This window comes from Haliotis rufescens, unplaced genomic scaffold (genome assembly GCF_023055435.1).
Source record: "Haliotis rufescens isolate VD_foot unplaced genomic scaffold, xgHalRufe1.0.p SCAF_15, whole genome shotgun sequence".
Lineage (NCBI taxonomy): Eukaryota > Metazoa > Mollusca > Gastropoda > Lepetellida > Haliotidae > Haliotis > Haliotis rufescens.
The window spans coordinates 1,467,410-1,482,131 of NW_025963835.1; the positions used below are offsets into that span (position 1 = coordinate 1,467,410).

At 41.8% G+C, this 14,722-nt stretch overlaps 1 protein-coding gene across 2 annotated transcripts in view; it reads left to right on the forward strand.

Moving 5' to 3' along the window:
* LOC124114057 (serine dehydratase-like) overlaps positions 1-14,722 on the forward strand; it is a 35,991-nt gene that overhangs the window by 13,213 nt on the left and 8,056 nt on the right. For both annotated transcript variants that reach the window (XM_046474596.2, XM_046474595.2), the window contains exons 3-6: positions 5,336-5,491; positions 6,185-6,260; positions 8,250-8,289; positions 8,965-9,192. In XM_046474596.2, the coding sequence (XP_046330552.2) occupies positions 5,336-5,491; positions 6,185-6,260; positions 8,250-8,289; positions 8,965-9,192 (500 nt within the window). The remainder of the gene's footprint in view (positions 1-5,335; positions 5,492-6,184; positions 6,261-8,249; positions 8,290-8,964; positions 9,193-14,722) is intronic.

The following is a 14,722-nucleotide window of genomic DNA, read 5'->3' on the forward strand; positions in this document are numbered from 1 at the left end:
GTTAGCCAATCTCAATAATTCCATGGCGGAACGCTATCCTGATTTACAGTATTGAATACCCAAAGAGCCTTCGTAACACCATATGTGAACGATAACTAAAAACATATCTGGAGCCACGTAAGTATATAGATCTAGGTAAATTTCTGATAAAATATTATGATATAATTGGAAAAGATGCTTAATGTGACTTTTTTCACTTTAATCAGTCTGTTAGCATCTTTGACTCATGATGTACTATAAGCACTTGCGAAAATGTTAATAGCGGGTAAACATTATACCGGTACCAACAACATGCACTCAGCATGCTTCGTAAATGATCATTTTTTGTGATCCTTGTTATCATATTTGATAAGTTTCCAACAAATAGCTTCTGAGGAGCTAAAACACAAAAAACAGCTTCATTAAGATGTCGTTAAGATAAAAATGGCTAAAATGAATATTTCATGCCACTTGTCACATTCCATCTTATACAAGGATCTAAGTGTCTCTCCTTCAGCGCCAACACATGTTACGCTCATAACAGTCTTTGCAATGACAGAATGCTTTTTGGCGATGACATTTCCCATTGCTTTCAGCTATCAAAATGGGGAATGCATTGAGAATATGCCCGAGTGCAGGCTGGCTTTACAGAGTTATCTCCCTTGTTAAGATTTTATCAAGTGTGTTGGTATGTTTTGAAGGGGATTTTTTGTTGCAGTTCCTGTTCTGTTTAACAGATTAACAATCCTCCAAGGCATTAAAAGTGCACCAGTCTAAACATTTTATCTTAATTGCATCAAGGGTTGGCTATTTATGGGTTTGGAGATTCATTGGGAGCATGTATTTACATAAAATGGTTCCGAGTGATGACATCAGCAGAGGGCAGAATACCATATGAGAATGCACTAAATGTAAAATAAACTGTGTCTGTGTGTCACTGGAATGGATTTAACTATTAAAATTGAAGTGTATTTTGATGAATTTCCCATGGACATGGATTTATCTTGACCTGCCTGGAGGCCGATATTCGGCCCCAACTCATGCTAGCTGCAGCATTCGTCAGTACAAGTTCCCAGATTGGAATTAAAACATTCCCGTATCATGTTGATAAAGTTATATGATCTAATGTGATGGCTTAGTGGGGCGACTACACTGATACATAGGCACATAAGATGGTCCAACATTGCAATTGTATTCACTATTCAGGAAAGTGTCATTATTTAAGTACAGGTATATAAGTTTATGTCGTGTAATTCATTACCATCCTTAAAAGAGGCTGTAAATAACATTGATTTATCATATAAGAAGTAAACAACCTCATTGTTTATTCTCCCTTCAGTGTTTTGTTGTACGATAACTAACTCCCTCACGTCAATTATGTATTTAATAAAGATTTGTGAAAAATATTGATACGCATGCTGAAAATGCTGAATTGGGTAATTACTCACAATTTGTGGACATTTCCATGCATATTTGTAGGTAAGCAACTCAAAATCTATTGGGTAATGTTTAAATTTGCATGTATTACATAATCTATTTTGGCTGGTAACTGTGCTGAGATATCCATTCTGTCCATTTACTGTCTGAAATAACAGCCCACCTGCCTGTATGAAATTTTCCTTCACCTTTATCGCTTGTCTGTCAGATAATTTTTAGACTACATACCTATTCAGTTTTATTATAACTCCTCGTAGATTCTCAGTTAATTGTTTGCAACATTTCAACTGATTCAAGACACGATGTTTCTCTTATTTTTCACGATATTTCAATATTTATAAAGTCTGAATGCGGGCAGGTAACATTTATTGGTCACCTGCCCTACTGTCTTGTTGGGTTTAATTTCAAACACTGTGTCCATTACCTGATTACACTGCAATAATAAACAACTGAAAATCTAAAAGATTCAAACTTATCGTGTAGCTTTACAGATTTTGAATATTGCCCTTGAACTACAAGCTTATTTGAATTAAGATGGGTGCAAAGACAGGAGATGCAAAGATGGGAGGTGCAAAGACAGGATATAAAGGTTCTGATATTTTACTTTGAAACAGCTGAACATATACCTCTACACTCATAAAACTACAGGCTAATTGTTTATGTTTCAATGTTCTGGGAGAATGCTTCTATTCAAACGTAGCTTGTTTTCTCGTTTTGTGGATTTCACTTACACTTCTGACAGATTGGCAAGGCATGCTTGAGCTAGACAGAAAAACATTTGAATATATGAGGTGTTTGGAATGAGAAGCTTGTTTGTTTTATTGCTGTTTATGCTCACACAAATTGCAAGCATTCTCTCTTCTCTTAAAACCTTTTATGGCAAATCCCATTTCTCCAGAAAAGAAAGAATGGAGACGATTGGTCAATGAATTGTATTTTAAAGACAGATTAAGTGGACACGGGAGAGACAAATTTGTTGGTATAACAAACGTGACAAAGTTGACATGAATATTGAATATCATGCCATGTTTTGCCACGATGTGTTGTGATCATGCCGTGTTGTGCCAAGATGTGTTGTGATCATGCTGTGTTGTGCCAAGATGTGGATTGGATTGGGAGGTCAGTCTCATTGACTTGTAGGTATGACAAAAGTGACAAAGTTGACGTGAATAGTGGCAAATTTAGTGACCATGACAACTGATAAATTGCATGGTCAAAATAACTGGTAAATTAGTGATCATGACAATCGACAAATTTCATGACCATGTTAATATTTCATGACCATATTAATGACAAAACGTACAGTGTGTCTGCGCTTGTTGTTCAATGCAAAACTCTGTAGTAGTCCCGTTATATGACGCATTTTCGAGTAGGGAACGGGCAGTCCAGTGATTGATATTGTGACACATCATCAACCAAGTCAATGAGCCTGACCACAAGTCTCCTCTTATGACCAAAAGAAGTTGCTACGATAGATGAACTCTAAATCGGACTTCCTACAAGTCAAGGCAGTTTCATGGGTCCATTGCCTCAGTTAAAACGCAGCCGATCTAAAAAACAAATTAAGCATAAAAATATTTATTTTTATAATGTCTCTTGCTAGTAATATAGACCCTCTTTCTATTTCAACCAACCATGTGTATAAAAGCTGGAATAAATCTATGAACATAAATTTAAAATGTGTGGCCTTAGCATTTGAGGGCTATAACTGACTAAAACGAACAGAATATAGGAACATGGTAAACATTTGACCCGTCCAAGCTGGACAAGCTACAAACTCTGTGGACTATCGTAAACGGCGACTTACGGGATCGGATGGTCAGACTCCCTGACTTGGTTGATGCATGTCATCGATCCCAATTGCGTGGATCGATGTTCATGATGTAAATCACTGGATTGTCTGGTCCAGATTCGATTATTTACAGACCGCTGTCATATAGCTGGAATATTGCTGCGTGCGGCGTTACACAACAAACAAACAAACAAACAATCAAACAAAGAAATAAGGTTTACACTAGTCTTGAAAAGAACGAAATTTCTTTTGGGTGCACTGATTGAGGAACAATTTATGAAATACTCCAGAGTTTGAAAGAGTTAAACCAGCTGTCTCTATATTCTTAGATACTGACTCCAACAATTGTATCCACATTTTGGGCATAATCAGCACTCAAGGTCTCAGCAACATTTTGTTTCAAGACTTCATGAATAATATCAAGTAAATTATCAGGTACATGCATTCCTAAACACTTCGACCCCATGGGGATACTGGGTTAGAATAGGCCCCTATGCTGGTCACTAGAGGTGACCTTATGGGCCAGGCTTGGTGTCTTTGTTCATTGTGTGACATCGTACATGATGGTTGATCACTGGATTGTCTGGTCCAGATTCGATTGTTTACAGGCTGCCATCATATACAGTCGAACCTTGTTGTGTTGAACTCATGGTGACATCGTACTTGATGGTTGATCACTGGATTGTCTGGTCGAGATTCGATTGTTTACGGGCTGCCATTATATACAGTCGAACCTTGTTGTGTTGAACTCATGGCGACCTGGAAAATAGTTTGAGTTGTCCGGGGTTTGAAACAACCAAACATCATCTTATGAGAGATTAATACCCTTGACACAACACTAGAGTTCAAAGCATTCATAACTTTCAGTGCTCAATCTGCTTGTTGAGAGGCGGCAACTCAGGCGTAGAATGGATCTCGCTGCCCTCATCTGGATTGGCGTCGCTGTTGGAGTCATAGCTCGAATAATAGATTCACTAACATAATCTGTAGGGGTGACTATTAGTCTGGAAATCACTATTGCGATAACTATTGATATTGCAAGCAACTATTGCGATAAATATCGATAGTTTTCAGTTTATCATTTTAGATGGATTTTGGAGTTGAATTAAACCTTGGAACTGAAGTTTCCTTTGAATGTGATAACCATAACAACAAATTAAAAGTAAAGTTTGAGATATGACTGATTTGTTTTTTCTTTACCCAAATAATTTAAGAAAAAGAAACTTACCTTACCATGTGTAAATTAATACCACTCATGATCAAAGAAAAACAAATTTGAACAGCATTGCATGTTTTTTATTGATATGGTAAATACAATCGAAACTATTGATATTCCTAAATGAAATCGATACTATTGATCGGACACTGATTTTACAATCGATTTATTGACTTTAAGTGCTTACCAATAGCAATATATCGATATTTCGGTTCATCTGGACACCCCTAATAATCTGACAGTCAATTGAGTGAGAAGAAAGTTGAAAGTTTGGCGAGTGTGGGTGTGGATGTTATTATTTTTTTTAACTGTTTGAGGGGGAATTTTATGCTTCATTTGGATACTTGGGACTCCCAAATATGTTCGAAGCAACCGGGAATTCCACACATCCAGTTTGACAGATATGATTATATATATATATATATGATTACAAAAATAGAATGAATTTGCAAGGACCGGAAGGTGAATTTGAGACAACCAGGAATAAGACACAGAGTTTCGACACATTGAGGTTCAAATGTAGCTGGAATTTTGCTGAGTGTGGCATTAACCAACAAACAAACAATTATAACACTTTGATTTCAATGATGTGAAACCCATTCTTTACTTGTACTTGTTTGAAGGTTTTAGGTAAATGAGACTTCTCACACCTTGGGTGGAATTCCAGGAAAGAATTTAACAAACTGCCTAATACAAGTTATGTGTTCACCACAAAAAAGTGCAAGATAGTCTTGGTATTACTGCACAATGTTCAAGGTATTCAAATAACATTGTTAGGAGCTAAAAAAAATGTTGTGAAATGTCTTTTTTTTAGATTTTGTTTACTTTATTCTTTATTTTATATTTTTCCAACCACGATTAGATTCAAAAAGGTCAAGGCTAAAATGTCTAAACAAACTGTTTGTCTTCAGGCTGTGAAGGGGAGAAACTGCCAACATCTAGTCTGTGCTTCTGGGGGCAATGCTGGAATGGCGGCAGCGTATGCAGGGATGAAACTAAAAACCCCAGCAACTATTGTCCTCCCAGAGAGTACATCCGCACAAGTTGCAGAAAATCTCAGACAGCTGGTATGTCCTATTCATGCTATGATTTCAATGTATGCTACAATATTGTTCTTAATTCTCAAATAAGCTTCTTATAACAGGATCGGGTGGTCAGGCTCGCTGACTTGGTTGATGCATGTAATTGTATCCCATTTGCGTGGATCGATGCTCATGATGTCAATCACTGGATTGTCTGGTCCAGACTCAATTATTTACAAACCGCCATCATATAGCTGAAATATTGCAGTGTGTGGCGTTAAACAACAAACAAGCAAACACATCTCTTTGATGCATTTAGATGAAAATTCGCCATGATAATGAAGTCATATGATTCAATATGTAAAAAGGTACCTGATTTTATTAAGTTTTCATAGAATAGTGTTGTCAAATGAACAAAATGCTTTTTTCAATCCTGAACTTAACAAACTTGTAGCAAGAGAAATCAACCGTTATATTCTTGAACGATTATGGCAGCTGATTGGCCGAGCTCAGCTAGCACTGTACACCCAAACATGTTGAGTGAGTAAGTATGGTTTTAGCCGCTTTTAGCAATATTCCGGCAATATTATGGCGGGTGACACCAGAAAATGGGCTTCACACTTTGTACCCATGTCGGGAATCACACCCGGATCTTCGGCGTGACGATCGAATGCTTTAACCACTAGGCTACCCAACTGCCCCCCAACATGTTGAAAAAAATGTTTGTATCCATTCCAGGGAGCAGAGGTACTGGTCCATGGGAAGGTCTTCGACCATGCCAACAAGTTTGCCATAGAACTTGCATCTAAGCCAGGTTATTATAACACTTTATCAGCAGTGTTTTTTCAATTTTGTGGTGACTGTGTGAATATAATAATAATGATAATAATCGCTTGGATGAGGTCGGCTGGCCTGAAAAGTGAAAAAGAAGACTTTCTGTTTGCTGCTCAGGACCAGTCACTTCCCACCTGAAATGGCAATGTGTGATTTTGCATCAAAATGTAAATATGAAATGTAGATTATGTAATGAATTTAATGAGACTGTCTAACACATTGTCAGTGGATGCCCAGCTTTGGCACAAACACAGTATCTTAAGCGACATGATGGGGTGGCTCGATCATTTAATTACCGTCTTCGCCGTGCTTGTGGTTTTGACACAGAGGTCAATCCATGGTGCGACCCAGAATATGTAGAGGGCATCATGGAAAATGATAAATACAAAATGCTTTGGAATAGGCCTGTGTACAGCCTCAGACGTCTCCAGCCCAACAAACCTGATCGTGTCCTTTTTGATAAATCCAATGAAATCAAGATTTTCTGTGGCTTTTGACACTAATGTGATTGACAAGATTCAGGAAAAACATAGAAAATATGTGTTGTGATCATGCCGTGTTGTGCCAAGATGTGTTGTGATCATGCCGTGTTGTGCCAAGATGTGATTCGATTGGGAGATAGTCTCACTGACTTGTGGATATGACAAAAGTGACAAAGTTGACGTGAATACTGGCAAATTTAATGACCATGACAACTGATAAATTGCATGGTCAAAATAAATGGCAAATTAGTCACCATGACAATCAACAAATGATTGATTGCATGTTACTGTGTCAATTGCATAGATCAATGTCATGAAGTCAGTCACCGGATTGTCTGGTCCAGACTGGATTATTTACAGACTGCTGTCATGTAGCGGGAACTCTGGAGTGTGCCATTAAACAACAAACAATGGATCAATCAGCCATGAGGTGGATTGTTGCTCATGCCATTAAACAACAAACAATGGATCAATCAGCCATGAGGTGGATTGTTGCTCATGCTATTAACCTCTGGTTTGTTTGTCCCCAGCATCACCCCTTGCTGTCAATATCTTGGTACAGTCTGACACAGGCCATCATATAGCTGGAATATTGCTAAGTGCGGTGTTAAACAATATTCAAACAAACATTCTGACAAACTTTTGACATGCAGATATAATTAAGAAATAATTTGATTTATGATTAATGAAAGAACGCCTTTAATGTGATGCAGTTTAGGTAATAACTCAACACATATGCTGGCTGTCACTGTCCGAAATTGATTTTCTTATATGATTGGCCAAGAAAAATGAGAGAGTGTTTGAAGACACAATCAAACATCTTCATGTTTTCAGCTGATTTTAGATATTTTACAGCTGCTTCTATCAGTTTTCAATGCAATGATCCATGATTCAACCATGCCAAACCACCTTCTCATCTCTTACAACTGGCATATGTTGCTGGGGGCCAAGTATGACACCGTATTTTTTTTGCTATACTAACTGTATCCCAGGGTAACCTCATGTCTGACTCATGGCATAAAATATTCCATCTTCCCAAGGCAAGGGAGTTAACTGACTATAAAAGTTTCCATTCTTGCCGAACTTGGCTGGACATGTTTGGGCTCGATCCTAACGCCACCAGCGGCTATTACGAGTTATGTCCCTTCTTTGTCCCTCCTACTGACCAATCAGATTCCATCTCTCATACCACTTGCATTTGCTTCAAACAAAATGGTGGCGCCCGGTTAAGACAATTTGATCGATGATTAATCTATATTTTCCAGCCTAGTTAGTCAAGGGTGGAAACTGGAGTTTTATAGTCAGTTAATTCCCTTGCGTTGGGAAGATGGTTTACTTCAGGAAATCAAAGTACTGATTAATAGTTTCCTTTTACTGTTTATTTACTGTTATACCTTACTCATTCACTCATTCTTTAGCAGTGACTTGACCAACCACCTCCCTTTGTCCGGATGTTCATTTCTGACGCTGCGGAAACTGTTTTTCAGGGGCTGAATATATTCATCCATTTGACCACCCAGATATATGGTAGGTTAACACACATTTCATGCACATTTTTGTTTTTAAAAAATTCAAATATGATAAATATAATTTTTCTTTAACAAAATCAAACATTTTGGAATAAAATAGTACCCTAGCAACCTATGCTTGTCAGCTGGTCCCCAATTGTCACAATATAAATCATTGGTTTGTCTGGTCCAGACTTGATTATTCACAGATAGCCTTATTAAGCTGAATTATTGTCTAGTGAGGCATAAGACAACAAACAAAACTATATTGCTTTTTTATTTTATGGTTGAGTCTTCCTTAAGTTTTTCAAAGGAAGGAGAAATAATCTTGTTAAAGTTTCAGTTTGATATTTGATTATTTTAACATTATTTTTGTTGTAATAAGTTATTTGTAGGATATGCTACCATGACATTGAAGAATGTGTGATTCTGATTAGTTTAACAAACCTCTTATTTGTATGTTTGAAACCCTGCGCTAAAGTGCTGGGCTCCAAAATAAAATATAAGGTGTCTAGTCTACAGTGGGACTACATAAACACAGCAGGTTTATCTCCAAGTTAACTATAACATTTGTTTATCTTATTAGCAGCCTTCATCTTAGCATATAATCAAAAAACAATCCCTAAAAAATTATTAAGATTTGTCTGACCTTCCTAAAGTTTAAAAAAATGTTAATGTGAAAAAACTTTTACAGGGAAGGACATGAGAGTTTGATTGTTGAGGCTGCTGCTCAGATGCCAGTCAAACCTGACGTTGTGCTGACGAGTGTCGGAGGTGGGGGGCTCCTGATCGGCATCGTCCAAGGCATGTGGAAAGTCGGGTGGAAGGATGTACCTATCATTGCCATGGAAACAGATGGGGCTAATTGTTTCAATGCAGCCATCAAGGCAGGGGAGTTAGTCACACTCCCAGACATCACAAGGTAACGAGTGGGATGAACAGGGCCCACTTGCACAAAGTGATCTTAGCGCTAAGATGATCATAACTGCCATACTTTAGCATAGGCTTACAATAGTCTTAGCGCTAAGATCGCTTTGTGCAAGTGGGCCCAGGATCTTTTGAGCAGGAAAGTGTTGGGCCTGTTCCACAAACCAATTCATCGCTAAGATTTTCATATTTGCAATATTTTTCTATTTACATTTTACAGTCATGACATTGTGCTGTAGCCAGACTTTCTGTCTGGTTTACAGAAGTTAAGGTGTGAAATATGGCATTCATTGTAAGAAAATAATATCGTTTCAGATTTAATTTTTGTAGCGTAACCCAAAAAGTCTCACCTAAGGTCACTTTGTGGAACAGGGCCTAGACTAATGCCTAGTTTCTGAAAATAGATAAATTTGGTAAAAACAAACAACTCCATTTAAATTGAAACAGAGGCTCAGTGAGATAGGAGATTTATGGAAAATCTAGACTTGCTTCATTTAGGGCTCTAGCATCATGGAAAAAGCTGGGCGGAAGGGGAACAATTATGGTTCAGGGATATTTTCATCTTCCCAGGTGATGTTTAACTGACTGTAAGAGTCCAGTTTCCACCCTTGCCAATTTAGGCTGGAATTCCAGGGTTACATTTTGACTGTCTTACACTGCCTGGAGTTACCTCCCTTTCCTCTGTACTTTCAGTGTGAGTGAGTAGGGTTTTACGCCATTTTTAGCAATATTCCAGCAATATCACGGCGGTCTGTACTTTCAGGCCACCTCTGAAAACATATATTCTTGCAATATATATTCTATGAATATATTTTCTCAGGGATTTAGGGGCGGTCGGGTAGCCTAGTGGTTAAAGCGTTCGCTCGTCACGCTGAAGACCCGGGTTCGATTCCCGACATAGGTACAATGTGTGAAGCCCATTTCTGGTGTCCACCGCCGTGATATTGCAGGAATATTGCTACAAGCGGCATAAAACCATACTCACTCACACACTCACTCTCAGGGATTTATGAAGACCTGCTCAGGGTCTGTACCAATTCCCAAAATGTAATTACAAATTTTGTAATTCATGTTGTTATAGTTACAAACAATGATAACCAGTGTTATATTTTGTAGGGGTGACTTGTATTTCACTGACAATAGGAACAATAAAGAAGATCAAAAGGATTCAGTGCTTAGTTTTACACATAAACACACACACACATTCTTCCATGACAATCAAACTGCCTTGTCAGCAGAATTTATAGAAATGTCAACTCGTGATGTCATGATGAGTTATGATGTCCAATAAATATGAAACTGAATGTATAATGAATATGATGTGTCACCAAGTCATATGCCAAGTTGTCAGTTTTGAGAGAGAAAAATATAAATATCAAGGAAAATATTCATATGCCATCTGCAAATGCTGACCCACTTACATGAATCTGATTATGAACTCATGGAGATCTGGGTTAGAATTGGTCTTCAGGTTGTCATAAGAGGCGACTAACGGGATTGGATGGTCAGACTCGCTGTCTTGGTTGATGCATGTCATCGTATCCCAATTGCATAGATGGATGCACATGGTGTCAATCACTGGATTGTCTGTTCTCGATTCAATTATTTACATTATTACTAACGTAATATAACTGGAATTAGGGTGCAGCATTAAAGAACAAATTAACAAAAAATATAACTTCACTTTGTGTGGGAAATGGGTAGGATATATCCCCAGTCCCCATAATGTACCTGAGCACCCCATAATGTCCCCAGCACCCACAATGTCCCCAGCACCCCATAATGTCCCCAGCACCCCATCATGTCTCCACACCCCTTAATGTCCCCAGCACCCATTATGTCCCCAGCACCCATAATGTTCCTAGCACCCCATAATGTCCCCAGCACCTATAATATTCTCAGCACCCATAATATCCCCAGCACCCATAATGTCCCCAGCACCCAATAATGTCCCCAGCACCCAATAATGTCCCCAGCACCCATAATGTCCCCAGCACCCCATAATGTCCCCAGCAACCCATAATCAATGTTCCCAGCAACCATAATGTCCCAAACACCCAATAATGTCCCCAGCACCCATAATGTCCCCAGCACCCATAATGTCCCCAGCACCCATAATGTCCCCAGCACCCATATTATTTCCAACACCCATAATGTCCCCAGCACCCCATAATGTCCCCAGCACCCATAAAATCCCCAGCACCCCATAATGTCCCCAGCACCCATAATGTCCCCAGCACCCCATAATGTCCCCAGCACCCAATAATGTCCCCAGCACCATAATGTCCCCAGCACCCATAATGTCCCCAGCACCCATAATGTCCCCAGCACCCAATAATGTCCCCAGCACCATAATGTCCCCAGCACCCCATAAGCAATGTCCCCAGCACCCAATAATGTCCCGAGCACCATAATGTCCCCAGCACCCAATAATGTCCCCAGCAACCCATAATCAATGTCCCCAGCACCCATAATGTCCCCAGCACCCATAATGTCCCCAGCACCCCATAATGTCCCCAGCACCCATAATGTCCCCAGCAACCCATAATGACCCCAGCACCTAATAATGTCACCAGCACCCCATGTCACCAGCACCCCATAATGTCACCAGCACCCAATAATGTCCCCAGCACCCCATCATGTCCCCAGCACCCACAATGTCCCCAGCACCCCATAATGTCCCCAGCACCCCATCATGTCCCCACACCCCTTAATGTCCCCAGCACCCATAATGTCCCCAGCACCTATAATATTCTCAGCACCCATAATATCCCCAGCACCCATAATGTCCCCAGCACCCATAATGTCTCCAGCACCCATAATGTCCCCAGCACCCCATAATCAATGTCCCCAGCACCCATATTATTTCCAGCACCCCATAATGCCCCCAGCACCCCATAATGTCCCCAGCACCCATAATGCCCCCAGCACCCCATAATGTCCCCAGCACCCCATAAGCAATGTCCCCAGCACCCATATTATTTCCAGCACCCCATAATGCCCCCAGCACCCCATAATGTCCCCAGCACCAATAATGTCACCAGCACCCATAATGTCACCAGCACCCATAATGTCCCCAGCACCCCATAATGTCACCAGCACCCCATAATGTCCCCAGCACCCCATAATCAATGTCCCCAGCACCCATATTATTTCCAGCACCCCATAATGCCCCCAGCACCCCATAATGTCCCCAGCACCCCATAAGCAATGTCCCCAGCACCCATATTATTTCCAGCACCCCATCATGCCCCCAGCACCCCATAATGTCACCAGCACCAATAATGTCACCAGCACCCATAATGTCACCAGCACCCATAATGCCCCCAGCACCCCATAATGTCCCCAGCACCCCATAAGCAATGTCCCCAGCACCCATATTATTTCCAGCACCCCATAATGCCCCCAGCACCCCATAATGTCCCCAGCACCAATAATGTCACCAGCACCCATAATGTCACCAGCACCCATAATGTCCCCAGCACCCCATAATGTCACCAGCACCCCATAATGTCCCCAGCACCCCATAAGCAATGTCCCCAGCACCCCATAATGTCCCCAGCACCAATAATGTTCCCAGCCCCCCATAATGTCACCAGCACCCATAATGTCCCCAGCACCCCATAATGTCCCCAGCACCCATAATGTCCCCAGCACCCAATAATGTCCCCAGCACCCAATAATGTTCCCAGCACCCATAATGTCCCCAGCACCCCATAATGTCCCCAGCAACCCATAATCAATGTTCCCAGCAACCATAATGTCCCAAACACCCAATAATGTCCCCAGCACCCATAATGTCCCAGCACCCCATAATGTCCCCAGCACCCATAATGTCCCCAGCACCCATAATGTCCCCAGCACCCATAATGTCCCCAGCACCCATATTATTTCCAGCACCCATAATGTCCCCAGCTCCCCATAATGTCCCCAGCACCCCATAATGTCCCCAGCACCCATAATGTCCCCAGCACCCCATAATGTCCCCAGCACCCATAATGTCCCCAGCACCCCATAATGTCACCAGCACCCAATAATGTCCCCAGCACCATAATGTCCCCAGCACCCATAATGTCCCCAGCACCCATAATGTCCCCAGCACCCAATAATGTCCCCAGTACCATAATGTCCCCAGCACCCCATAATGTCCCCAGCACCCCATAAGCAATGTCCCCAGCACCCATAATATCCCCAGCACCGATAATGTCCTTAGCACCCCATAATGTCCCCAGCACCCATAATGTCCCCAGCACCCAATAATGTCCCCAGCACCATAATGTCCCCAGCACCCAATAATGTCCCCAGCAACCCATAATCAATGTCCCCAGCACCCATAATGTCCCCAGCACCCATAATGTCCCCAGCACCCCATAATGTCCCCAGCACCCATAATGTCCCCAGCACCCCATAAGGTCCCCAGCACCCAATAATGTCACCAGCACCCTATGTCACCAGCACCCCATAATGTCCCCAGCACCCCATAATGTCCCCAGCACCCCATAATGTCCCCAGCACCCATAATGTCTCCAGCACCCATAATGTCCCCAGCACCCCATAATCAATGTCCCCAGCAACCATATTATTTCCAGCACCCCATAATGCCCCCAGCACCCCATAATGTCCCCAGCACCAATAATGTCACCAGCACCCATAATGTCACCAGCACCCATAATGCCCCCAGCACCCAATAATGTCCCCAGCACCCCATAAGCAATGTCCCCAGCACCCATATTATTTCCAGCACCCCATAATGCCCCCAGCACCCCATAATGTCCCCAGCACCAATAATGTCACCAGCACCCATAATGTCACCAGCACCCATAATGCCCCCAGTATCCCATTGTGCCCCCAGCACCCATAATGTCCCCAGCACCCCATAATGTCACCAGCACCCCATAATGTCCCCAGCACCCCATAATCAATGTCCCCAGCACCCCATAATCAATGTCCCCAGCACCCATATTATTTCCAGCACCCCATAATGCCCCCAGCACCCCATAATGTCCCCAGCACCAATAATGTCACCAGCACCCATAATGTCCCCAGCACCCCATAAGCAATGTCCCCAGCACCCATATTATTTCCAGCACCCCATAATGTCCCCAGCACCAATAATGTCCCCAGCCCCCCATAATGTCACCAGCACCCCATAATGTCACCAGCACCCCATAATGTCACCAGCACCCCATAATGCCCCCAGTACACCATAATGCCCCCAGTACCCCATTATGCCCCCAGCACCCATAATGTCCCTAGCACCCCATAATGTCCCCAGCACCCATAATATTCCCAGCACCCCTTAATGTCCCAAGCACCCATAATGTCCCCAGCACCCATAATGTCACCAGCACCCCTTAATGTCCCCAGCACCCCATAATGTCACCAGCACCCCATAATGTCCCCAGCACCCCATAATGTCATCAGCACCCCATAATGTCACCAGCCCCCCATAATGTCACCAGTACCTATAATGTCACCAGCATCCCTTAATGTCACCAGCACCCCATAATGTCCCCAGCACCCAT